The sequence below is a fragment of the Cetorhinus maximus genome, chromosome 2 (genome assembly GCF_964194155.1).
Source record: "Cetorhinus maximus chromosome 2, sCetMax3.hap1.1, whole genome shotgun sequence".
Taxonomy (NCBI): domain Eukaryota; kingdom Metazoa; phylum Chordata; class Chondrichthyes; order Lamniformes; family Cetorhinidae; genus Cetorhinus; species Cetorhinus maximus.
The window spans coordinates 203,142,600-203,168,013 of NC_135880.1; the positions used below are offsets into that span (position 1 = coordinate 203,142,600).

Consider the following 25,414-nt stretch of genomic DNA (forward strand, 5'->3'; position numbering starts at 1 on the left):
GTCAAAGGGAGGTGGTTAGATTCTCACTTGTTGGAGATGGTCATTGCCTGGCACTTAGGTGGCGCAAATATTACTTGCCACTTATCAGCCCAAGCCTGAATATTGTCCCGGTCTTGCTGCATAGGGACATGAACTGCTTCAGTATCTGAGGAGTCACATCCATCAATTGTTAATAATCGACTAGTAGCTATACTCACTTGGGCTGAGGGGAAAGTAAGTCAGTTCTCTGAAGTTGGGGTGACCCCAAGATGGACAGTTGGAACCAAACAGCGACGGACTCAGCAATCCATTTATTAGAGACCTTCCTGATCTTGAATGTCGCTTGCAGCAGCAGATGAGAGCCTGAGTTTAATATCTCATCCAAAGGAATTCACCTCAGTGTAGCCTCAGTGAGTTCCTGGTGCAGAGTTCAAGCCAACAACTGTTGGGCCAAAGGTAAGAGCTCTAACAATGGATTAATCCGGATACTTTGACATGCGTCGTGAAACCATTCACTATCTCAAAAAAACCCTGCAAAGAATGCTGGTGAAGAATACTCTAGAAATCTGGTGCTAGCGTTTGACACTTGTCATTTCTGTTTTCTATGAAGGGCAAATCGATACACAACATTAGCGCTTTTCAACAATCACAACAGACAACTGTACTTTCTCTCTTTATTTAGGGTTCTCTCTTGCTAAAATGACATTGAGGGATTGTGTGCAATCAACAATACATTAACATGCAAAAAAAAAAGTGCAACTGTCACAGAGACTGAGAATGTTACGATCTATGTATAAAGAAATCAAATACATTTATTATACAGTGAGAAAGAAATATCATTCCAATGTTAGGGACAGCCTTCTTAGTATTGTCTTTATGAATTAAAGACTATTTAGGAAAAGCAGTTTTGGCAGCCTGAGTCAAAAGTATGTGCGAATTATTTATCAGTGGCAGTCTTGGGGCTGTCACTAAAGATAGTGATCAGTGTGTGACTCAGGCATTTGAATGTAGAACTAAAGAAAAGCCTGCACTGACAGTTGACAAATCATATCCTGATGTTACTGGGTTATGGTCTGGTCAGTAGTTTTATATTCTCCTCTTTAATTTTGTGCAGATTTTTTTTTTGCCCAGTCTCTCAAAATTGCATTCCTACTCTGCCACCTAGTGGTCTCATAAAGCTGCAGCTTCCCTTTTCAGCCCTTGTGATAACTTCCAAGTTAATTTGAGGGAAAAAAATCTAATTAAGTAGCCAGTGATTTAATAGCAAAGCCTTTAGCAAAAAATAAATGACCAGAATTAAACTCTCTCAAGTCCACCAGGAAGGAAGTGTTTATTTTTTTAGTTTAATTGCTATCATGGAAATCCAGGATTGCAGGGCATTTGGTGAGGACACACCTGGAGTACTATGTGCAGTTCTTGTCTTCTTCCCTAAGGAAGGCTTTTACTTGCGGTAGACGGAGCGTTCCAAAGGTTCACTGGACTAACTCCAGGGATGAGGGGATTGTCCGATGAGGAGAGACCGATTAGATAGACTAGGCCTATATTCCCTGGAGTTCATAAGAATGAGAAGAATTGAAACATATAAAATTCTTAAGGGGCTTGACAGGGTAAATGCTGAGAAAATGTTCCCCCTGACTGGGGAATCTGGAAGATGGGGTCAGTGTCAGAATAAGAAACTAGCAATTTAAGACTGAGATGAAGAATTTCTTCATTCAGAGTGCTGCGAATCCTTACAGTTCTCTATCCAGTGAGCTTTTGGTGCTCGGTTATTGAGTATACCCAAGACAGAATTCGCTAAGAATTGTGGGTATTAAGGGATATGAGGATAGTGCAGGAGGGTGAAGTTGAAGGAAAAGATCAGTCAAGATCTTGTTGAATGCTCAAACAGGCTCAAAGGGCCAAATGTCATACATCCCTTCCTATTTCTGATGGTTTATTGCAGAGCCTTGCACTGGTTTAAAACAAGGAAAGCTAGAAAGTAAAACTGTCACTGAAATTCAAACATAGGAGTTTAAAGATCTTGCAACAAAAAGCCAAGAAAAAGGCATAATTCACAGAATCACTGAATTGTTACAGTGAAGAAGGGACCATTCGGCCCATTGTGTCTCAGTTCTCCCGGATGAGCAATTCACCTATTCTCCCACCTTCTCCCTGTAACACCTGTACATTCTTCCTTTTCAGATAACAGTCTGATTCGCTTTTAGATGCGTTGATTGAACCTGCCTCCACCACACTCTCAGGCAGTGCATTCCAGACCCTAACCACTCGCTGCGTGAAAATGTTTCTTTCTCTGTCACTTTTGCTTCTTTTGCCAATTACTTTAAATCTCATCCTCGATCCTTTCAAAAAGTGGGAGCAGTTTTTCCCTAGCCACCCTCATGATTTTGGATACCTCTATCAAATCTCTTCTAAGCCTTCTCTTCAAGAAAAACAGCCTTTAGCCTATGCTTTTTGAAAGTTTCTTACTGTAACAAACTATGTTAATTTGAGTTCTTCAAAACGTAAAGGTTTATATTTTTCACAATAGATGGGAGTTTTCAAATGTTAGCTAAAAGGTTTGATAAGGTGAAAATAAGTGAATTACTAGAGAATTCCTTTCATGCAGATCCTTTAGGGAGGAGGGATACATGTTACATGTGTCGTTACTTTGAGTTCACTTCGTTACAGCCAAGTGCCTTCCACTGATGGTGACTGTAAAAAACATGTTGATGTATGACTTATGTAGAGTGAATATGTATAGTGCACGTTTCAAATGTGGAATATAAATTAAAGTTCACATGAACTAATGCATAACTATGTTAAAATGGTTGTGAGTTGAGTTGAAAGGGTAAAGCACATTGTACAGCAAGTAGTAATTGGACAACTCCAAACTTTGCATCTTGCTCAGGATTATGAAAGAGGTGCCAAAAAGTCCTCCCCAGACGTGACAGAGGTAAATTAAGTGTCACACATTGTGACATAATGTGTATTTATGGGTCTCAGATAGGTAATGCAAATCAGCACGCCTGTTTATATATCTTTCTAAAAGTCTTTTTCAGTGACATTTCCCCTGAAGATTTGTTTTTTTGTCCTAGGCTGAAGGTGCTAATCTCCTTCCTCACTCCTGTACCCTGGTTCTCATCATTGTCCAGCACTGAGTACAAAAAGCACCAGGTGTTTGAATCAGTTTGAATTGGTTTGCACGACACAGTTTCAGAATGGTAGTAGAAAGAACTTATTCTGACTGTAATTCATGCAAATATTAGAGCCATTTTAGTGCCAAATCTGTTGTCTAGCAGCATCAAACTATAAATCCTGCTCACCAGCTGGAAGGGGCGAGTTTGCACAATTTTTCAAGATCAGTCTCAATTTAATAGATTTAGCCATGCAATGTCAGTAGCCTGGATTGCTACTTGCAAAGGAATGTGTGTGTAATCTTGCACCTGTGCAATATGTAAATAGAAGTGTAGCCACAGTGTGTTTTATGGCAAGGAGAATGGTAGTAGTGCTGGGCAGGAATTGGCCTTTTAGTTCATACAACTATATCCCTGGGTATTGCGAACACTGAGGTTAATTAAGCTGCATATTGAATGCTATGCTTGGCTAATCATGATCCCTTGTGAAAAATAATAAGGATATCCACTATAACCGGCATCTGCTGCATTAATCCATCCACCTTGATTATACTTGAGATTGAGCAAATGTAAGGCCATCCTTAATTTAGCTCTTTTACAAATAGTAAAGATTAAGGGGTGGGATTTTTTTTTCTTTAGCTCAAATGTAACTGTTATATTTGTACATCAAATATGAGATGGGTGATAAAAGATGTGACTCTACGTTATATCAAGCATGTGTGACCTGCAGAAAAATTTCTGGTCTGAGCTGTACACAGTGAATAGCCCTTTTATGGTTTAAAAAAATGCAAGTAAAGTTCATTTTCAAACCCATTCTCTCCACCTGCCATCTAGCATTAGCCCTGCCAAGGATTCAAAACAAACCACTCAATCTCACCGGTGAACTGCAGGTAATCCTGTACATGGCTCAGACTCTGAAATTACTCACTGACCTTTATAAATAATCACACACAAAATATCAATTCAGCCTCCCAACCCACATTTGAACTCTGCCCAGTTGTATTCCACATTGACCCATCCCTGGTCCCAACAGCATCATGTACCAAGTGTATTTGTGTCTATGGGGGAAAAGGGATCAGAGTAGATCACTCTAGTTAATCAGGCAGCATTGGCATATGTGAGATGTGTAAAAACCTTTCTTCTGTGGTATAAATTAAATGATTATAGCCCATCTATATTTAGCTTTTTACAAGAGCATTGTGAACAGTAGAATCGAGAGGGATAAGCTGCAATAGAGTAACTTCTCCTTTTGTTTTATTATGTTCTTATTCTCTTGCACATATCCATCACTTAGTGCAGAGAAATATTTTTCTGGTGTTTAGACCAATTGGAGTTTCATTGTTTTTCTATTTGTTTCCCCCTTCCCCTATTCTATCCTACAGTCACTTTGAAATAATTTAATCAGACCTCCTCAATCGTCTTTCATTTCAGTATGAAGTCCAATTCTGAGAGACTCTCATAGCTTAGAGCCCTATGTTCCTGGAATCGGCTCACTTGCTCTTTTCTAAACCTTTGTCAATGTCTCAATGTCCATTCAAAGGTGGACTATGCAGAACTGTACACAGTATTCAAAGTGTAGCTTTGCTAATGCATTAGAGTTAAAATAATTTCTTTTCAAATAATGATTGTGTTGTAAGCTATACCCAAACATTTGATTAGCCTCATTGGTAACATGAACTGCCATTGAATGGCCAGTAGTCATTCATCCGGTAACAAAAGTGAAAGAGGATACAATTTACTATGTATTAATCATTAAGATTCACCTTTTTGTTCTGTTCTATTAATCTTCTTTTGTTTGCACCAGAATGGTGTCTGACTGTGATAGTGAAAAGGAAATTACAAGGCTACTTATATAATTATATAGAGCCACTTAGACTAAGCAGCTGTTGGGTAAGGGTAATTGGAAACCTAGCACTAATATTATTCAAAGAGCAGCTAAATCTCAATGTCACTGGTACTAATGTGTGCACTATCACTGGGTCAGTTCTGTTCCTAATGAAAGGTAACACCACCTTTGTTATTAGACAGACTGCCAAATCCAATTAGAAACACAGTGCAGCAATTTTGTTGTTTTTATAAGACATCAACTTGTTATCAAGAAAACAACCATAAACTAGAAGGCTGCTTTTAAATATGTGCCGTAATAGAAGGATTGAAAATTCAACAGTTTCCCTTAGTACCAAATATAGTTCAGATTGAACGGAAAGAAATATCTTTTGGAAGCCACTAACGCCTCTGTGCATTCTTCCTTTTGATTTCTTCTATTATTTTGGTGAAACCTTGAGAGGTTGTTGAGCAGTACTGAACCTTTGTTTGGAAGGTTGTTGTCCAGTGATGCCTCCTTGTGTGCTATTTTTTTGATAGAGGTTTGAAACAACGTAGAAGAGTGGCTAACCGTTGGCTTTGGTACATGTCTTAATTATACTTCACTTTCTCTGGAATTTGCCTATACAATGGCACAACATGGACAGTAACTTAATCATCTCTGCCCTTGTCACAGGGACTGCATATATTTTCAAACGCAGGTTTGACTCACAAGGTAAAATATGGTATTAAGAGTTTTTTTTAAACAAAAGGATTTCATTAAACAATTTTCTTAAATTATAAATAGAAATAAATTAAACAGCAGTTGTTAGCAAACAGCAGTTGTGTTAGATAACTTCAGTTAATTCTGAAGAAAGCATGTAAAAACAAGGAATTGATCAGCTATGCCAAGAGGATAGAAGAGAAAGCTGTAATTTGTCAAGTGCTGAGGATTACATCTAGTAAAATTGTGCTTCACATTTCCAAATTTGATGCCACTGTATTATCTGCAGCATGTTCTGTTTGTCCACATGCTGCTGTAACTCTCCATGAGGTGTGTAAACATCAGTTACTGTAATGTCATCCTGAGGCTCTACTGTACCCACATACAGATTTCATTTAGGACTCGAGATGTTTGCCTGTCCTAATTATTTACATAATTTAATTCAATTACATCATTTAATTCAAAGATCATGCAGTCCTATATATTTAATTTCCTATCACTCAGCCCCTTCAGTCAATGTAATAGACTTACACAGTGCTCCGCCAGTTAGTATGTTACACATTACTGCATAATTATTTCTCAGAATGATGCACACAGCTAGGGATTATTTGGCATAAATAATAAGTTGCTGGCCAAGAATGACACTATCTTGACAAGTGGGAATGAGGTACTGACTTAGGTCTCTCTTTAAGGGTTATTTGCAGTTAGTGATTTGTTTATTTATGCTAGACATGCCTGTTCTTGATATTGTGTCCTATCAAGAATTTTTCTTTTTGAGGTGTAAAATTAAATTTATGATAAAATTCACCCAAACTCAATATATATTGATCCAGTGGGATTAACAATGCACAAGTGCTAGATTTTTTTTAAAAGCTTGGAATGTGGATGTTGTGGCAGACCAGCATTTATTGCCCATCTCTAGTTCCCATGAGAAGGTGGTGGCGAGCTAACTGAGTCGCTTGCTAGACCACTTCAGAAGACAGTTAAGAATCAGTCGCATTATTGAGACACTGGAGTCAAACCCAGGCCAAACTTGGTGCGTGTGGCAGATCTCCTTCCCTGTTCATGTTGAAGGATGAACTATTCCTGATTTGAGATGGTATAATTCTTCATTCTCCTAGTGCTAAAGTTATTATAATCAATATCCTTTCATAATTTTATTCTGTGAATTTCCGTTATCTCTTCCATAGCTACATTTTGCACTTTCAATATTTCCTTCTGAATTTCTCCTGTTACCCCTCGTGCCCTGAAGGGATGATCTCTTACTAGGTTGCAGTTTCAAAGCTAGCAGTCCTTTGTTACCTTGACCAAGTGTCAGTTCCTCATGCATGAGGTCACAGTTATTTTAATGTGGACCCTCAACGCTAAGAGCAATCCTGTCTTCAATTAACACCCAGATCACTGAATAGAAATTCTGGCTGGATTTGCTTTTCCCTGGGCAGGAGGCCCTGATGTCCATTGTCATATTGCTATTGCTATCTTGACAGAGATTAGCTAACATACCAAGGATCAACCCTTCGATTTTCCTGGTCAACGTGGTTTAAAGCCACACCATGTGATGCATTTATCGACTGACTCATCAGTGGGTGGATGGGTGAGGGGAATCCATTTTTACCAATTTCTCCCTGAAAATATACCCTTTGTGGTAGTATAATTTAGTTTTGATTTCTGTGCATGAGAAAGAGTTTATCCTCTCCAACGTAGTAAAAATCTTATGAAAAAGCCACAGTATAATAAAATTTAATGTAGCAGTGAGGAAATCCTGAAACATAGATGACAAATATTACATAAAGGAATGTGTCAGTGCAATTATCTTCCCTGTTATCTGTTATTGCCTAAATATAAGTGACTGAACATATACTGCTGAACCTTGATAAGACCTACTGGAGGATATTAAAGTACAATGTAAGTCTGTCTCATTTAATGGGTATTGGTTATGACCATCTGGATAATGCTTATAACCCATTTTTTGTAGAACTTCGAAGGTTACGGGGAGAAGGTGGGAGAATGGGGTTGAGAAACTTATCAGCCATGATTGAATGGTGGAGCAGACTCGATGGGCCGAATGGCCTAATTTCTGCTCCTATGTCTTATGGTCTAACTCCCAGTGCTGGCACAATGAAAAGGCTTTCTGTAGCTGACCCTAGAAGGACACAATTGGATATTTGAAAACTAAAGTTAACAGGACTGTAGTAAAACACTCTTGAGGTTCAAGGACCCACAGTGCCTTTCCTTATTGCTTACTACTTTGACTGAATGGGCTGTGGTATCTTGTTTTTCAGGAAAATAATCTGAACTTTGTAATGTGCTATAATAGCCATATTTCTGGTCATGATGAAACATTTTTGTGTGCTGCTGTCCTTGGACATATCTTGTTGTAACTGCACAACCCAGAGGCAAATTTTAAAGTGCTCTGTTTGAATATAACAAGTGTTATTAGGAAGAAGGTCTTTTGTGGATGAAGTCCTGCTAACTAGAAGTGAATTGGAAATGAAAGGTTTAATGCTGGTGAACAGCCCTGTACTAACATATAATTTGTAGTTGTAATCACAGTCCAGTGCAACCTTAATTTGAAGCCTGGTCAACACATTTCGCTCTAAAGCTGAATGCTGCATGAACACAGGTACAAATTTTACATCACTGCAAAAGAGAACTGGTTCACAGTGACAGTGTAAGGGATCCTTTTCCAACTCTGCACTCCCAATGGGCACCCTGGCCTGCTAAGAATGCGGTTTGGAACTAAGTGCATATGGAATGGGATTTTCTAATTATTGAAATCAGTGGTGTGAATGGCCTATTTCTGATAGGCCATGTTAGCAGGTGAGGCTCCATACTGGCAGTACAAGATTGAAATTATCCCTTAAATGCACTCTATAATTGCTCTATAAAAACAACTTGAAATAATTCATGTTGGTGTATAGCTCCTGATCACGTTCCTTAGGAATCTCGCCAAACATTGGGAATTACTCTGAAGTGTTCACTGTTAGGTAGGTGAACATAGCACTCATTTTGCAAACAGCAAGAAATATCAAGCAGCAATGAAATGCATGACCAATTAATCTGGGTTTGGTGGCACTAGTTGAAGGAAAAAATTAACTGGGAGAGCAGACTTCTCTTCCTGGAATGATGGCATAGGATTGTTAACATCCATCTGAGCCACTGGAACAGGAAGAAGGTATTGGATTAATATCCCATCCAAAAACCAGCACCTTCAACAGTGCAACACTCCTTCAGTATTGGTGGAGCTTCAAGGCACAAGTTTCTAACTCACAAGATTGAAATTATCCCTTAAATGTACCCTATAACTGCCCCGTCAAACTACCAACTGCTACCAATTGAGCCAAGGACACACTACAGGATGTCTTTAGCTTCTGTATGCTGAAAAGGATTCATGAACACATGGAGATGAGAGTCGGAACACTTAGATCTGAACTGATTTATTCTGCTGGGATTTTGTTGTGCTCAATAATGCTGTTGCACATGGAGTACTGAGAATGTTTTACCTTGGATACTGGCTAGCTGCAGAGAAGCTGCTGTATTCATTTGAAGAAGTATTTAACGAGGGATCTTTCCTTTCTTATCTAACTTTCAACTAGGCTTGTCATAACCAGTGCTCCAGGATTACTGAGGCAGGATGAATTTCAGAATGAACAGGGACAACCCACCAAATTCATGGTCACATAAGCAAACCACATGCAGGACTAAAATCGCACTCTGTGTAATTGCTAACAAGCTATCACCCTCACTACAAAAGAGGACAGTAAAATTTCATACAAGAGTATTAACATTTTATTACTAATTTCACACTTGGTGTCTAGGCATCTGAAGGGCCTTATCTCATCATATGAACAGAATTCCTTATTTCATACAGAATCCATTTTTCACATTTCCATGCACTTGGACCATGATTAAAGTTTAGAGCCTCAAATTAAATTTTCACGGGAGTATTTGATGCAACCAAATTTGCGTTAATTCAGACAGACCTTGGATCCATTTGCTACACTCCTTACAGGGCAACTTTTGTATGGTTAATTTCACTAATATTGTTAGAACAAAGGCACACAAAAATGCTGCAGCACGCCACCAAGATTAACGATTTTGACATAACCCTGGGTGAACTTTATAATCTACGTCTTGCTGGGCGGCTCCTGCCGAGTTAAGCAACATTACTGATTGACAGGCCAACAGATATAATAACATCACAACCTAAAGTAAGGATACATTGGATGAGATGCTCTCCATTCAATGTACTAGGGAGGGAAAGGACTCAACTTTGAAATGAATACAACAAAACGTCAATGTAATTTGAGCCCATGAAAGTGAGAGAACCGGTGCTGAAGGAATGAAAAACGGTTCCTCTATTGTCAGTATCCCAAGCCCCACCCCCCGTGCGTCACAAATTGGAGACAAAAGGAAAAAAACTATGAATAACAGAAACCCGAGATTAAAACAGTAATTGCTGCACTATCCAGCAGGGACATCAGTATCTAAGGAGAAATGCAAGGATTAATACTGCAGGCGGGACTGTTCATGAGATCTGGACCAGTTCCAAAACTGGATCAGACTTCAAGCTTTAACCTTTTCTTCCTGTTTTTGGCTGCCTTGCTATTTCCAACATTTTTCCACTTTTTTAGTCATGGGTTAGATGTAGTTCTGTGTCCCTCTCGGTGCAGCAAATATACAGTCACCTCAGATTATGATCATTTTGTACTGAAACAGTGTGATCTTTGCAGTTCCTAAATCACCCAGCCTTCCATACATACAGGAGATACAACCTGACTAATGCTGAATCTGCTGAAATCTCGCCTTGTGCACCTAAACCTACAAAGGATTAGAAACAGATTATCCATGTGTTCCATAATTTTCTTATTGAAATGGCAACTCTCAATTAGCAGTAAAAATGGTTATTTAACACTAGTTAGGTCCACTTAATATATAGCATTGTTCTATGTGTTAACGTGTATCACATCCAGTAAGTATGACTTTCATCTATAAACGTAGCATCTTTGCATTCCTTTTTAATGTAGCCTTCCTTGAGGACTCAGTTGAACTGAAAAAAAATCACCCTAGTACGCTACTTTTTTGCTAACCTGGCCAAGTGAGCTAAGCTGGCAATGTTCACACAGATACCTCTCAAACTGCAGTGATCTTCCAAGAATGAATATGTACTATTGGAACAAAACTGAAGAGATAAGAGCCTTGTTCACTTGGGGTGTGCCAGCTGGTGAATTACCATGTCTCAAAAGAGCCCTTGCAAAATGCAAAAAAGGGATGAACACTACAAGTTAACAGAGTATTACACACTTCGTGGTAACCTTGAGTCAATATCCATGTGATCTAAGTGAAGGTGGAATACAATATGCACACATGTAAAGAATAAACAAATAGGTGCAGGCTCACGAGGTATGTAAACCAGAACATTCCATTCCTTAGGTCTTCATGGTAGAAAAGGTTCATTGTGGTAACTCACTATTACGGCCCAATCTTCTTCACTGCTTCGCTGTATCTTGTAGGAAGCTTTTCAAGGTCAGTATTTATTTCTGGTTTGGTATTCACACTGAGTGCATGCATCCTCCTTTACCCATGCAACAGAATGCATTGCCATGGAGCCATCTTATTCACACATACAAAGGAACCTATCTTCCTCAATCATAAGTCACAGAGCCTTGCTAAATGAAGTCACAGAACATACTCTTCAATTATTATTGTTCATTTCTCAGGAATCTCTTCTGTGCTTTGTCCATATAATTATCTGATGACACGACCTGTTCTTGGTCCTGTCACCTTAGGTACATAATCTGAAATTTTTGCTTTTGCTAAAAGTAAAACCACTACAATTTTATCCATTGTACGTGTGGTGAGAGAATGGAGCAATCAGCTTGTAGTCAGGCTTAAGGTCAATTTGTCTGCAAGAAAACAAATGTCAGTTAAGTTGAACACAAGTGCTTGTGAACTTGTTTTAATTCTTGTGTATTAATATGTTGATGTTTTTAATCACAGAGGAAACCTAAATGATAAAAAATGTTAAATTCCAAGACACTTTTGAGAGATGTAACACAAATAGGGAGTGGTTATAAGAAGGCAATAGAAGTTCATTTAGTGCCTGGCAGAATAGCCTCCTGCGCTGTAACATTTCTGTAATTCTCTGATCCTGTCCTTGAAATCTCACTCTCCCATTAACCCTGGCCTCACCGATCTAGACTGACTTCCTTCAGTGCATTAAATTTAAACCACCACACCCCTCTTTAACTCTCTCTATGGCCTTGCCTCACCCTATCTCTGCTCCTACACCTCCATATTTCATTCTCCTGAACAGCTGCTTTCCTGACCCTGGTTTTTTGTGCATTCTCCCACTTTATTCACCTGCAAACTGGTGTCAGAGTCTTCAACAGTCAGGTTCCAACTCTCGGGAATTCCCTTTCTAAACATTTTCACCTCATTTTCCTCCTTTTAAAAGCTTTTCCAAAACCTTTTCTTCAACCACAGTTTTGGTCAACGATCTTCCTTCTTGCCTTGCAGTCTGCTTTCTGTGCTGTAAATATTTTGTAATTCTTTGTTAAAGTCCTTTGTGATTCCATCACACTTTCCAATCATTTCAGATCTTACCAACAATCTGTGTAAACAAGTTTTTCATTTTCCCTCTAGCTCTTTTGCCAGTGATTTCAAGCCTATGACCTACTGACCCACTTGCCTAAGGACATAAATTGGAGCAGGAGCCGGCCTTTTAGCCCCTTGAGCCTGCTCAATCATTCAATAAGATTGTGGCTGATCTGATTGAAACTGCGTCCCCTAGTTCTAGATTCTCGCATGAGAAGAAACACCATCTCAGCATCTACCCTGTCAAGCTGCCTCAGAATCTTATATGTTTCAATGAGATCACCTCTCATTCTTCTAAACTCCAGTGAATATAGCCCCAACCCGCTCAACCTTTCCTCAAAAGACATCCCTTTCATCCTAGGAATCAGCCTCATAGACCTTCTTGGAACTGCCTCCAATGCAAGCATATCCCTCCTTGAGTAAGGAGACCAAAGTGCATGTGGTACTCTAGGTACAGTCTCACCAATGCGCTGTACAGGTGTAGCAAGACTTCCTTACTTTAACACTCCTTTAATCCTTGCAATAAAGACTAACGTTCTATTTGCCTTCCCAATTACTTGCTGTAACTGCATGCTAACTTTTTGTGATTCCTATACAAGGACACCCAGATCCCTCTGTACTGCAAAATTCTGCAGTCTCTCTCTATTTAAATAACCTGATTTTCTTTTCTTCCTGTCAAGTGGACAATCTCACATTTTCCCATATTATACTCCATCTGTCAAATTTTTTGCCCAAGCACTTAATCTATCTATATCCCTTTGCAGATTCTTTGTATTCTCCTCACAACTTGCTTTCCTACCTATTATCCTATCATCAAGAAATTTGGAATTGAGGAAATTGTTTCTCCCTACTTGCTTTATCTAGACCCCTCGTAAATGTGAATACCTCTCTTAGGTCTCCCCTCAATTTTTGCTCTAAGGAGAACAATCCCAGCTTCTCTAATCTCTCACTGTATCTGAATTTCTATATCTCTGGTATCATCATGGTAAACCTCATCTGTATCCTATTCCGGGCCTTGCAATTCTACCTAAAGTGAGGTGCCCAAGAACCATACACAATTTTCCAGCTGAGGGCTAACCAGTGATTTTAAAGGTTTAACGTGACTTCCTTATTTTTACATTCAATGTCCCCATTTACAAATCCAACGATTCCGTATGCTTTTTTTAACCTGCCTTACCAACTTGCCCTGCCTCCATCATGGATTTGTGAATGGGCACTCCCCGGGTCCCTTTGACTTTCTTCGTATTTACCTGTGCATTTATATTTCCACATTTGGATCTGTGAAGCCTTTTTTGCCTTCATTCACCAGCACAGGTTTCTCAGTCCGTGTGTGCCAAACTAGTATCTGTGGGGGGAAAAACAAGATGAAGGTAAGAATGCCATAATAATATAAACCCCAGTAGCTTCAAAGCCCTGAGTTTGATCCCTGTTCCTATTCAAAACAATGAAGAACCACTGAGGTGTGCCAACAGTGCCGATTGCAGAAATTTCTCTGAGACATTGTGCAATTTTCTGGGCATCAGGGTCCATTGAAAATGAAGTAACATTTGTATTTTCAAAAATCAAAGGCAATAGAGTCATAAAATTGTATTCTGATCTTATCTGTGATGGCTCTTTGAATGAGCTGTCCAATTAGTCTCGCTTCCCTACTCTTTTCCCATAGCCCTGACAATTTTTCCTTTTCAAGTACATATCTAATTCAGTTTTGGAAATTATTAATGAAGATGTTTCTATAACCCCTCCAGGCAATGAATTCCAGATCATCATAACTTGCTGCATAATTTATATGTTGCCTCACTTTTTCCCCCTGGAATTTTTACCAATTATCTTAAGTCTGTGTCCCCTGGTTACCAATCCTATGATGTCTTAATAGAATGTAAGTTGCTCAGCAGTCTGGCATCATTAGGACCTGCATGCTACTTAGTGAGATCAAATAAGGTAAGTTGCTTTCCAAAACTTTATCAATGGGTTGGTATAGTAACCTGCTGTTCTAATGTAATATGCTACGGGTAGGCTATGGGTTTTTGTACTTGACTGGACCATCAAAGGAGGTATCAGGATGTAGACAAACTCTTTCCTCTGTATCCCTGGAAGGACAGAAATTCAAATCAAAGAAACGCTTATGATCTATTAGCAGTTGGTAACAGAAGGCCACATGCAGAAGCCTATAGGAGATCATCAGCCTCTCCTCTAAGCTTGGTTTTTGCCTTGAACTGATTTCAGCAATCTTTCTAATTCAGTAAAGTGTCATGCCCAGTAAAGGCCTGTCATATACATAAATTTAAACATAGACTGTGCTCATATGAAAGCTTCTGGAACTATATTTTATTTGTTTAAAATGGACACTAGTGGACACTGTTAAGATGGCTGCTGCAAATCATGTGACTTATGGCATTTGGACGACAAACTATCAAATCTCTGGTGACCAACCAATTAAATATGGACATCGGTGAAGGTACCTCACAGCCATCTGTTAAATTTACACATCTCATTGTTTAAGGAAGGGCCAATAGCTAAAGACTGTGGAGTTTCCAGGCTATGTGTTTCCATGCTTCATACTGGACAAATGGGAAAATCAAAACTCAATGGCTATTATCAACTTCCCATTGTATCACAATGGCCTTCCCCATTCAAGTCAGACTGAGTGGGTCTCAGAAGCATTATCTCAGTGATCATGTGATCAAAAATGGTTTCAGGGTCTATCCCTTATTACCCCAGTATCCAGCAGATCCATCAGAACCACCAATTTTCAGCCAGTCTGAGAAGCAAACTCTGAAACTAGCTGCAAGTCATCAAGTAGCCAAAACACTTAATCCGTTCCAGTTTCAAAGTTCACCTGAGAACCATCCTCCAAAATATTCAGCTACAAAAAACCTCAACCTGCTGTGAACCCTTTGCTTTGTCCTCACATCAACTTTAAATCATTGAATCCATTCAAGAAACCACAGGCCTGCCACAAGGGGGACTGGAAATCGCAAATCAGAGACTGAAGTAACTGTAATCTGTAAAAGTGCACTCTCTTTACCTGTATCCAATCTTTTTGTGTGTGTGTGTGTGCATGCATGCATAAGACAGAGTATGTAACGTTGTGTTAATTCAGGGTAAATGTGTATTTTAAAATTACAAAAGCTTGCTGTTGGATTATCGAATGGAGATACTCCAATGGTATGAAAAGACACACCTATTTCCATGCAAAACCTTTTGAATTTGGGCTGTAAGAGAGCAAATACATTCTGTCCATGACAAAGGAATAACTTTATTTGTGTTTTGAAACAACATGCAGCAACATTCTACAGCTCTTAGCCTCTGTTATCAAAAAAAGCATCTTATAGTTCTCTGTCTGCAATAGCCTGGCTCAAACAGATGATTAGAACAAAGAAAAGTACAGCACAGGAACAGGCCCTTCGGCCCTCCAAGCCTGCGCCGATCATATTGTCTGTCAAACTAAAACATTTTGCACTTCCAGGGTCCGTATCCCTCTATTCCCATCCTATTCATGTATTTGTCAAGCTGCCTCTTAAACACCACTATCGTACCTGCTTCCACCACCTCCTCTGGCAGCGAATTCCAGACACTCACCACCCTCTGAGTAAAAAAGTTGCTCCGCTCTTCTCTAAAGTTTTCCCCTCTCACCTTAAATCTATGTCCCCTAGTAATTGACTCTTCCACCCTGGGAAAAAGCTTCTGACTATCTACTCTGTCCATGCCACTCATAATTTTGTAAACTTCTATCAAGTCGCCCCTCAATTTCCGTCGCTCTAGTGAGAACAATCCGAGTTTCTCCAACCTCTCCTCATAGCTAATAACCTCCAGACCAGGCAGCATCCTGGTAAACCTCCTCTGCACCCTCTCCAACGCCTCCATATCCTTCTGGTAATGTGGCGACTAGAATTGCACGCAATTCTGATTGTCAGATACTAGTTGTTAAAGTATTGTGTCCAATATACATATTCAACAGATTACAGTCATGTTTCACGCATTGGTTTCCTTGAAGCCCTACACAAGTGGTGGTCACCACAGCACATCAGTTGCTTAAATAGCAAAATGCTTAGATTGTTATTTAAACTGATCACCAAAGAGATTTAGTTAGGATAGGTCCTATTTTTTTAGTGGGCAAAGGCAATTCTTGTTCTGGTCGTTTGGTGTCCAATTGCTTCCCTCATGTCTCAATCCTTAATGCTGCCCTGTGTGACTACGGAATACAAACTTACAATGATTCTCAGTTCATTTGAAACATTTAGGAAATGCTCAGCATCAAAGTTTCATTAACTGCGATCACTAAGCTATCCTGTCTTATGAATGAAATGTTAAACTGATACCCCGTCTGCCTGCTTGAGTGAAGGTAAATGATCCCCTGACGATATTTTGAAGAAAAGGAGGTGAGTTATCCTTGGTGTCCTGGCCAATATCTATCCCTCAATCAACATTCACAAGAACCGATTATCTGGTCATTAACACTTGCTGTTTGGCGGAGATGGCTGTGTGCAGATTGGCTGCTACTTTCCTACATTACGACAATGACTACAGGCTGGACTTTTGTGGAGTCTGGGAGACCCTGTTGACCTCTAAAGATGGTGGGTGGGACCCAATTCCAGGATTCCCGGTGCCACCCCACCCCCGCCAAGTTTTATCCGTGCAGGATAAGGGTGCAGTCTGGTGTGGGTCGCGAGCCCACACCCTGCACTCTTGACCTGGCTGACTCTATTGTGCGGATAGGCACCTCCTGACCCGGTGGCTGCTGCTCATCTGTTTCCGGGGATGGTGGGCCCCACTTAGTACACTGAAGTGAGGAGTATTTCTAAATATTAATATTACATCATTACAGGAGGTACGTGCGGCATCGAGGAACAGGAGGAATGTTAAAGAGGGGAAAAGATTGAAGAGAAAAAGGACATAGCTGTTTATCCCATAAGAATTGTTAGCTGACTGCATGACAGATCGGTGAGAAAGAACAAAAGCAAGCTGACAATTTGTGGGGAATCCCTCAGAACAATTTGAGTAAATGAGCCCCTCCAAACATTTAGATGTCTTTCTCTTTCACAAGCTGATTATGTTCACAATTTTCTGTAAATAAAAATGAAGTACATTAGGAAAATAAATTGAATATTAAACACTACAACAGATAAAAAGAAAACCTAAAATATAATATTGTAGAAAGAGTATTAACACAAATAATGCCGATTTGAGAGTGTGCTAATGCCATTAGACTGAGATAAATTGCTATGGCCAGGATTTTACGCCCCCCCTCCCGGGAAGATATTATGGTCCTCCCAAACTGAATGGGGATTTAAATGGCTCACCGCATCCACCAGGGGAAGAAGACAAGTTGCGGAGGGGCCGTAACATCCTGGCCTATATATTCACCGGGGGCACACATCGTATCTTTTTCTTCCTCGTAGTATATCTGCCACCAGAGTCTGAGTGTTTTCACTTTGACAAATTATAGTGTGAGGCAAAAGAATGCTCCCAGCCTCCTGAATCCAAAATCTGGATGCTTTGAGTAGTTGCTAAGCTCAGAATTGGAAGAAAAGTGACACAAATCTTGAAGGAATTGTTGCAGTAGAAAACTGAGCAGGGGAAAGATAATGTTCGATAGAAAAAGAGATGGTTGATTATACTGAGGCCATGTAGCTGTGATTTATATTGTGTATTTAATGCTTTAAAGTGGCAGCATGTATCACTGTAGTGTTCTGTTAGAAATTAGATCATAGATGTGAACTCTAAAAATTGAATTTTACCGCACAGTGTTTTACATAAATCGTTAAAGTAGATAACTTATTTTCCACAGTCCATCTTTCCCCAAAGACACCATAATCTCTTTTTTCCTCTCCTCAATGATTCTGCTCTTTATTTAGACATTGAGAATTGAGAGGCGAATTAAACCAACATAAACACCAGAGAAAGACAGCTTTTTGGCTGAATTGACTATGTAGGGAGCTATAAGAGTTAGAGTTCATCCTATGATGGATATGAAGGTTTTCCCACATGGGACACCATGGAACCGCTGTGCGATAGCTCTTTTCTGCTCTCCTTTTTCATCAGTTTTCTCCTCTTCTTCATTCTCTCCTAAGGGTACTAATTTTGCACTGGAGTACGCTAGAAGGAGGTCACCCTCACCCAAAATGCCATTCTTCGTTTGTGAACCTATACCTACTCAGCTACTGGAAGCACCACTGCCAAACCTCACGCAATGTTCTCAAACGTGCACTTCCATCAAGTGGTGTCAGCAATTATGAATGGAAATCTTACCCAACTTCCCTCACCCTCAACCATTGGAGCCATTGGTTAAAATTACCACATTTACAGATGAGATCAGCTAACACAATACTGGCATATGACCTACCTTCCCTGTACACTCAGTTACTTGCTCCTTTAACCAGAAAAGTGTTTCAGAGACAACTCCTTAATTGATATCGCAGCCACAGACTGTGAATGCCATTTGACTACCTTGAATGCTCCCAAGTATGGACTGATTTTTCTCTTTCGGAGTATAGTTCTACATGTGTAGACAACGTATTAAAACTCTAAAGCATGATGCCTGAAGTGGAATGTCTTGAAGTATGAAGGATAACTTTCAGAATGGATGTTGGAGATCATTAATTTTATGTGCTTGTTATACTACATTTCCGCATGAAACAAAATGTTACTACTCTCACTGCATCTTGTGTTGTTGGGCTACCACCAGCTGTTTTGGTATACAACAGACAAATATTGCCCTTTCCCAACTTGATCTGCACAATGAGCCTCGACTCTTCACTTGGATTTTATTTATACTGAGAAACCTTCTGCACTGACCCAGCAGAGAGTTTGAAACATTGCTTCATGAGCTGAGGCGCGAGTGGGATAATATCACAAATTGAATCTCGTGCGTTGCCAAGGTCTTCTCTGATGCCTTAACAGTAGAACCAGATGCCATTTGTCACCACTGTGTAGTGCTTTAGGGGTTGCCCTTCCCAGTTAGACTGTTTGTTCTGGCCTAATATCAGCCTGCTGCAAGTTTTGTGGGCTCCACGCACAAAAAAAATACAAGTAACATTTAGAGTAGACTGTGATTTGGTAAGGTATAAGTATCATTCCGAACAATCTCAGTGAGGAAAGTAAGGAAAAAAAAATTACGCCTGACAGGCACAGGAGGGTATAACCTATAAGAAAATCATTGCAGGAAAAAAAATCAAATTATGAGCAACTAAGCTTTTAGCTTAACTTGACAGCAGCCACTTTAGAGCAGCAATAAGAGTTTTTCAATAAACACAATGGAATGGCGAAGGGAATAAACCATGTAATTTACTGCAGAACTTTAAAGCATCCCAGAGTTTGGCTGCGATCATCTCTTTAGTTTCTGGAAAATGATGGAACAATTGGTAGGTTTAATAGTGATTGATTTAATTTTTCTATTGCATTTTCAGAAAAAAAGATTTTCGTTTTAGCCCTGCAACTTTCTTCTCACAAAGTACTTTAAGGCTGTAATGTCAAAATTGATGCTAGGCCCTATCTACCTTCTCATTCACCTCACGAACTGCTGTAGCATGTCTGCATCATTAGAGGCTCATATTATCCCGTTACTCATGAAAAAAGAGACATGCTGTCGAAGCTTTTCATCTTGCATTCATCAGGACAGATGCAAGAATGCCAGATTTCAAATGCAGCAACAATTTATTCTACATGAGAAGAGAGTGCTGATTGGTTGGCATGTCGACTTTGGTTGTGGGATTGTCATGATGAATGCACCAGGGAACAATTTCCCCCCACTCTTGTTTAATTCAAATAAAGTGCAATGCCTAGACATGTTCCTTTAGCCTGCAGAGGACAGGTCTTTGCATGTGAGCATATGTAGCTTCTAGCAAGCATAAGTGAGCCACATTGTGAGCCTGACTAATTATCTTAATTGTTAGTATAATTCTTAGCACACATGGGATTGGTCAGCAAATGCTATCCAATTGTAGAATCATATCTGACTTTTGTAAGCACAGGCTGGTTGAGTATGGTCAGTATGCTACCTATTGCAAACAGCTGAAGGGACGTGCTGTTTGATACGGTTCGCTAATCATTGGGATGTATAGCCTGTCATTGCATCAGCACTGAAATTCATATACCACATTACTTATTTCTATGGTAAGCAGAAAAATTTGAGCAACAGGTGAAACTAGTAGCAACACGAGTGATGTTTCCACTGCCATCTGGACGCTGCCATCAAGCCAAAAAGATGTTTTATCTACCATAAAAATGAGTGATGTGGTATATGAATATCAGTGCTGTGCGATGCTTGGTGTACAGGCCTTACATCCCAATGACTGGCGGATTGTATCAAACAGCACGTCCATTTGGCTGTTCACAACAGGCAGAGTACTAACTGTATTCAACTAGCCCGTGCTTGCAAAACTCAGGACATAATGTCTAACAATAGATGTGATTCAGCAATTTGACAGCATTTGCTGAACAATCCTGAGTGTGCTAAGATTGACAGTAACAACAATTAAAGATTATCAGACGGGCTCACAACACGGCTCACTGACACTTACTAGAAGCTACACATGCAGGATCTGTCCTCTACAGGCAAAAGGAACATGAACAGGCATTGCACCTTTTTTGAATTAAACAGAAGAGTTGGGGACAATAGATCCCTTGTGCATTCGCCATAGCAGCACCTCAACCAATCAGAGATGACTTGCTAACCAATTAGCACCATTTTCCCATGCAGTATAAATTGTTACTCCCTTGGAAATTTGGCACTCTTGCATCTGTCCTGATGAATGCAAGACAAAACGCTTTGACAGCATGTCTCTTTTTCAGAAATACTCAAGTCCTGTACTAACAAGTGACTATTATCCTTTTTGTTTATTCAAGGAATTTTGTAATTTGTATCAATGCTGTGTTGATGAGCTCCTCCCCTCTTTGCAATGCAACTGCTCAGGTGACGTCAAAATGCCAGAAAAATATCATTCTACTTTTCCTTGATGCTATCATGAGGTAAATGGCAATAATTCATGAAGGGACTGGCAGCCAGCTCTTTGACTCTTCACCATCTCCAGGGGTCAGATTTTTATGGCCCTATTATGGCGAGGGTGGGGCCATAAAATGCAGTGAGCCGTTCAAAAGTCCATTGACTTCGGCGGGACTGGAAAATCCTGCCAGCGGGAAAGGCCGTAAAATTCCACCCACAGTAAATACTTCAAAGCAGAGACCAGTATATTATCCCATTATGAAGGAAGGGTCAGAATGTGAACCATCTCATATTTCTTCCTCTGGTATAGCTAACTCAAAAAAGGGGAGAAAATATGGTTTAAAAAAGGGAACATTCTCCTTTGTAGATATATATAGAAGATAATGCTACTGTTTTTTAAGCTTTACTAAAAATAGCCTTCTGTACTCAAAGGGGCTGCATGCATGGTGCAGGCAAGTACCTTGGCAGTTAAAATTCTTTAGGTCACTTGGCACTGATGCCTTTATGCTATTACATGAGTTTAACTATAATTTGTTTTAAAGTTTTATTAGATAACATGGCATGGGAAATATTCTATTACTATAAAAATGATATGAGGTATCTGAGGTACATTAATTGCTATCCAATTATAATACACTAGAGAACTTATGGAGCAAGCATGAGAATTGCTACCTCCGTAACCCCCTCATGATAGCATGTATTAGCAGCACATTTTCTAGATGCACTTGGGCTGAACTGCACTGCTTTCTGTGTGAAGGAGAACGTATCATTGATTCTGCCTTGGCTCAGTGGTGGCACTCTAAGGAGACCAAAACTGCACACAATATTCAAGATGTAGTCTCACCAATGCCCTGTATAATTGAAGCATAACATCCTTATTTTTATGTTCAATTCCTCTCATAATAAAGGCTGGCATTCCATTAGCCTTCTTAATTACTTACTGTAGCTGCAGACTAACCTTTTGTGATCCATGCACTAGAACACCTAGATCCCTCTGCACCTTGGAATTCTGCAGCCATTCTCCCTTTAAGTAATACTCTGCTTTTTTATTCTTCCTGCCAAAGTGAACAACTGCACATTTTCCCACATTATACTCCATCTGCCAGATTGTTGCGTACTCGCTCAACCTATCTATGCAACCTGTCTGCAACCTCGTTATGTTCTCTTCACAACATACTTTCCTACTTACCATGAGCTTTTAAGAGTTGTTTAAGATCAAATTACTTACTGTTGGTCGACTGGGCGTTCAGATTAAAAATACTTATTTTTTGTGCATTTGCAACTGTAATAATCAAACTGGGTCAAGTTACCACTCTTTTATATGACAGAATATTTTTTAAGACAACATTTAGAAAAAAAACACTTACATTCTAATAAACTGTCTGATTGTGCTGCTTGCTGGCAAATTTTAAGTCTGGCAGTAAGCAAATGAGTTTAAGAGGAAACTTGAGAAACAAAACACATCTCAAAACTAATGCAATTTTGGGTGCAATTTGGGCCCAGATCACCGAATCTGTCCAAAGCAGAAGTTCTACCCAGCCATGTTGTAGATGAGATGTTAAAAAAGGATCAATCTCCTCTCTCAGTTGGATATAAAAATCCCATGCCAATATTTGGGGAATAGCAAGGGAGTTCCGCCAGTGACCTGTCCAACATTTATCACTCAGGTAACACTTCAAGAATCAAATTAACTGGTCAATTATAACATTGCTGTTTGTAAAATCTTGCTGTGTCCACATTGGCCACTGTGTTAGCCTACAAAACAGCAGTGACTGTACCTCAATAAGTAATTAATTGGTTGTAAAATGCTTTGGGATGTCCTGAGGGCATGAAAGGTATAAATCGAGCTCTTTGCTTGCAAATCTATCTTTTTGGTTCCAACTTCCTATAGTAGGTCAGATTTATATACATGGTCTACCTTAGTGCAATTGGCTGCTTTAGGTTCCAGGTCATTTAGTGTCACTAACTCTCGTAGAAGGCTACTTTCTTGATAGCCACCCTTTACTCCACGTAGCTTGAAGTAAGCTTGAGGTCTCTGCAGGATTAATCGAAGGTTTATTGCAAACCCTGCCATATCTATGGCGAACGGTCTGTGCGGATCAAATACTGTTTTCCATCCGTAAACTTTTCCCACTGCATTCACTTTCGGAGATTCATATCGGAGTCCTCCCACAAAGGCAACAGGCCAGACTGAGACTTTCCTTGTGGCACGCATCTAATGGAAAGTGAAAAAAAAAGAGTGGTAGCATTTACTATTTATTAGAATCAAGTCAACAGAATGACCATAAAAATACATTTCAAGGATCAGTCCTTGGTGTATTTTAACAGGATTTAACATGCTATCAAAACTTCTATCAAATTAAAATCTCCTTTTAATCAGCAAGGATAGAAGAGGTGGATCAGAGGTCAGGACATTCTCATTCTGGATATATTGTGCCTCCTCTTGTGATTAGAGACAGCCTCCTAGACATGCAAAATCAGTCATTACTTTCAATTTTACTATTTATCAGACGTCCAACATCTCAGTTTTATTTGCCCAGTGCACATCCGAAACTCTGGCTTCTCCAACCAAAAGGGGAACAAAATTAAATGACTCCTTCAAGTGATAATGTTGGTGGCCAACTGAGTATGCCAGCAATGGCGGAACATAGAAAAGGTAAGTGTCGCTATGTGAATCAGTCAACTTGGTATTTTTTAATATCCTATTCATTCTTCATTTATGAAGAACTTGAACATAAGCATTTCAACCTTCCTAGATGCCATGGCATTACTGCCCCACCTCAGTCTTGAAAAGTTAAATCACAATGTTGCATTTCCTTTGCCTAAATTTATATGGGAATTTGTAAAAATAAAAATGACCATAATTGACTATTCCCAACCGGAGCACACAGTTTGATACATTTTCAATACTTAATATTTCCAACATTTTATTATCATTATCAACCTGCTACAAAGATGCTGAATCTTATTGGGGTATTGGGTATTGAATTGAAGATGCTGATCCTTGCTGGGGTATTGCATTGATGATGCTGATCCTTGCTGGGGTATTGCATTGAAGGTGCTGATCCTTGCTGGGTTAATGCATTGAAGGTGCTGATCCTTGCTGGGGTATTGCATTGATGATGCTGATCCTTGCTGGGGTATTGCATTGAAGGTGCTGATCCTTGCTGGGTTAATGCATTGAAGGTGCTGATCCTTGCTGGGGTATTGCATTGATGATGCTGATCCTTGCTGGGTTACTGCATTGAAGGTGCTGATCCTTGCTGGGGTATTGCATTGAAGATGCTGATCCTTGCTGGGGGGCTGCATTGAAGGTGCTGATCCTTGCTGGGGTACTGCATTGAAGGTGCTGATCCTTGCTGGGGTATTGCATTGAAGGTGCTGACCCTTGCTGGGTTACTGCATGAAGGTGCTGATCCTTGCTGGGGTACTGCATTGAAGGTGCTGATCCTTGCTGGGGTACTGCATTGAAGGTGCTGATCCTTGCTGGGGTATTGCATTGAAGGTGCTGACCCTTGCTGGGTTACTGCATGAAGGCACTGATCCTTGCTGGGGTATTGCATTGAAGGTGCTGATCCTTGCTGGGTTAATGCATTGAAGGTGCTGATCCTTGCTGGGGTATTGCATTGATGATGCTGATCCTTGCTGGGGTACTGCAGGAAGGTGCTGATCCTTGCTGGGGTACTGCATTGAAGGTGCTGATCCTTGCTGGGGTACTGCATTGAAGGTGCTGACCCTTGCTGGGTTACTGCATGAAGGTGCTGATCCTTGCTGGGGGACTGCATGAAGGTGCTGATCCTGGCTGGGGGACTGCATGAAGGTGCTGATCCTGGCTGGGGGACTGCATGAAGATGCTGATCCTTGCTGGGTTACTGCATGAAGGTGCTGATCCTTGCTGGGGTACTGCATTGAAGATGCTGATCCTTGCTGGGTTACTGCATGAAGATGCTGATCCTTGTTGGGGGACTGCATTGAAGGTGCTGATCATTGCTGGGTTACTGCATGAAGATGCTGATCATTGCTGGGTTACTGCATGAAGGTGCTGATCATTGCTGGGTTACTGCATGAAGGTGCTGATCCTTGCTGGGTTACTGCATGAAGGTGCTGATCCTTGCTGGGTTACTGCATGAAGGTGCTGATCCTTGCTGGGTTACTGCAGGAAGGTGCTGATCCTTGCTGGGGGACTGCATGAAGGTGCTGATCCTTGCTGGGGGACTGCATGAAGGTGCTGATCCTTGCTGGGGGACTGCATGAAGG

General features: G+C 40.2%; 2 protein-coding genes across 2 annotated transcripts in view; one reads left to right on the plus strand and one right to left on the minus strand.

Annotated features, from left to right (window-relative positions):
- LOC144669312 (beta-galactosidase-1-like protein 2) overlaps positions 1 to 25,414 on the plus strand; it is a 97,045-nt gene that overhangs the window by 60,123 nt on the left and 11,508 nt on the right. The gene's annotated exons all lie outside the window — the stretch shown is intronic.
- Positions 640 to 25,414, minus strand: part of LOC144669353 (galactosylgalactosylxylosylprotein 3-beta-glucuronosyltransferase 1) — a 205,663-nt gene continuing 180,888 nt past the window's right edge. The window contains exons 4-6 of the mRNA XM_078531720.1: positions 23,076 to 23,372; positions 13,467 to 13,561; positions 640 to 11,525 (exon numbers count right to left, since the gene is read on the minus strand). Of these exons, the coding sequence (XP_078387846.1) occupies positions 13,475 to 13,561; positions 23,076 to 23,372 (384 nt within the window). The 3' untranslated portion in view covers positions 640 to 11,525; positions 13,467 to 13,474. The remainder of the gene's footprint in view (positions 11,526 to 13,466; positions 13,562 to 23,075; positions 23,373 to 25,414) is intronic.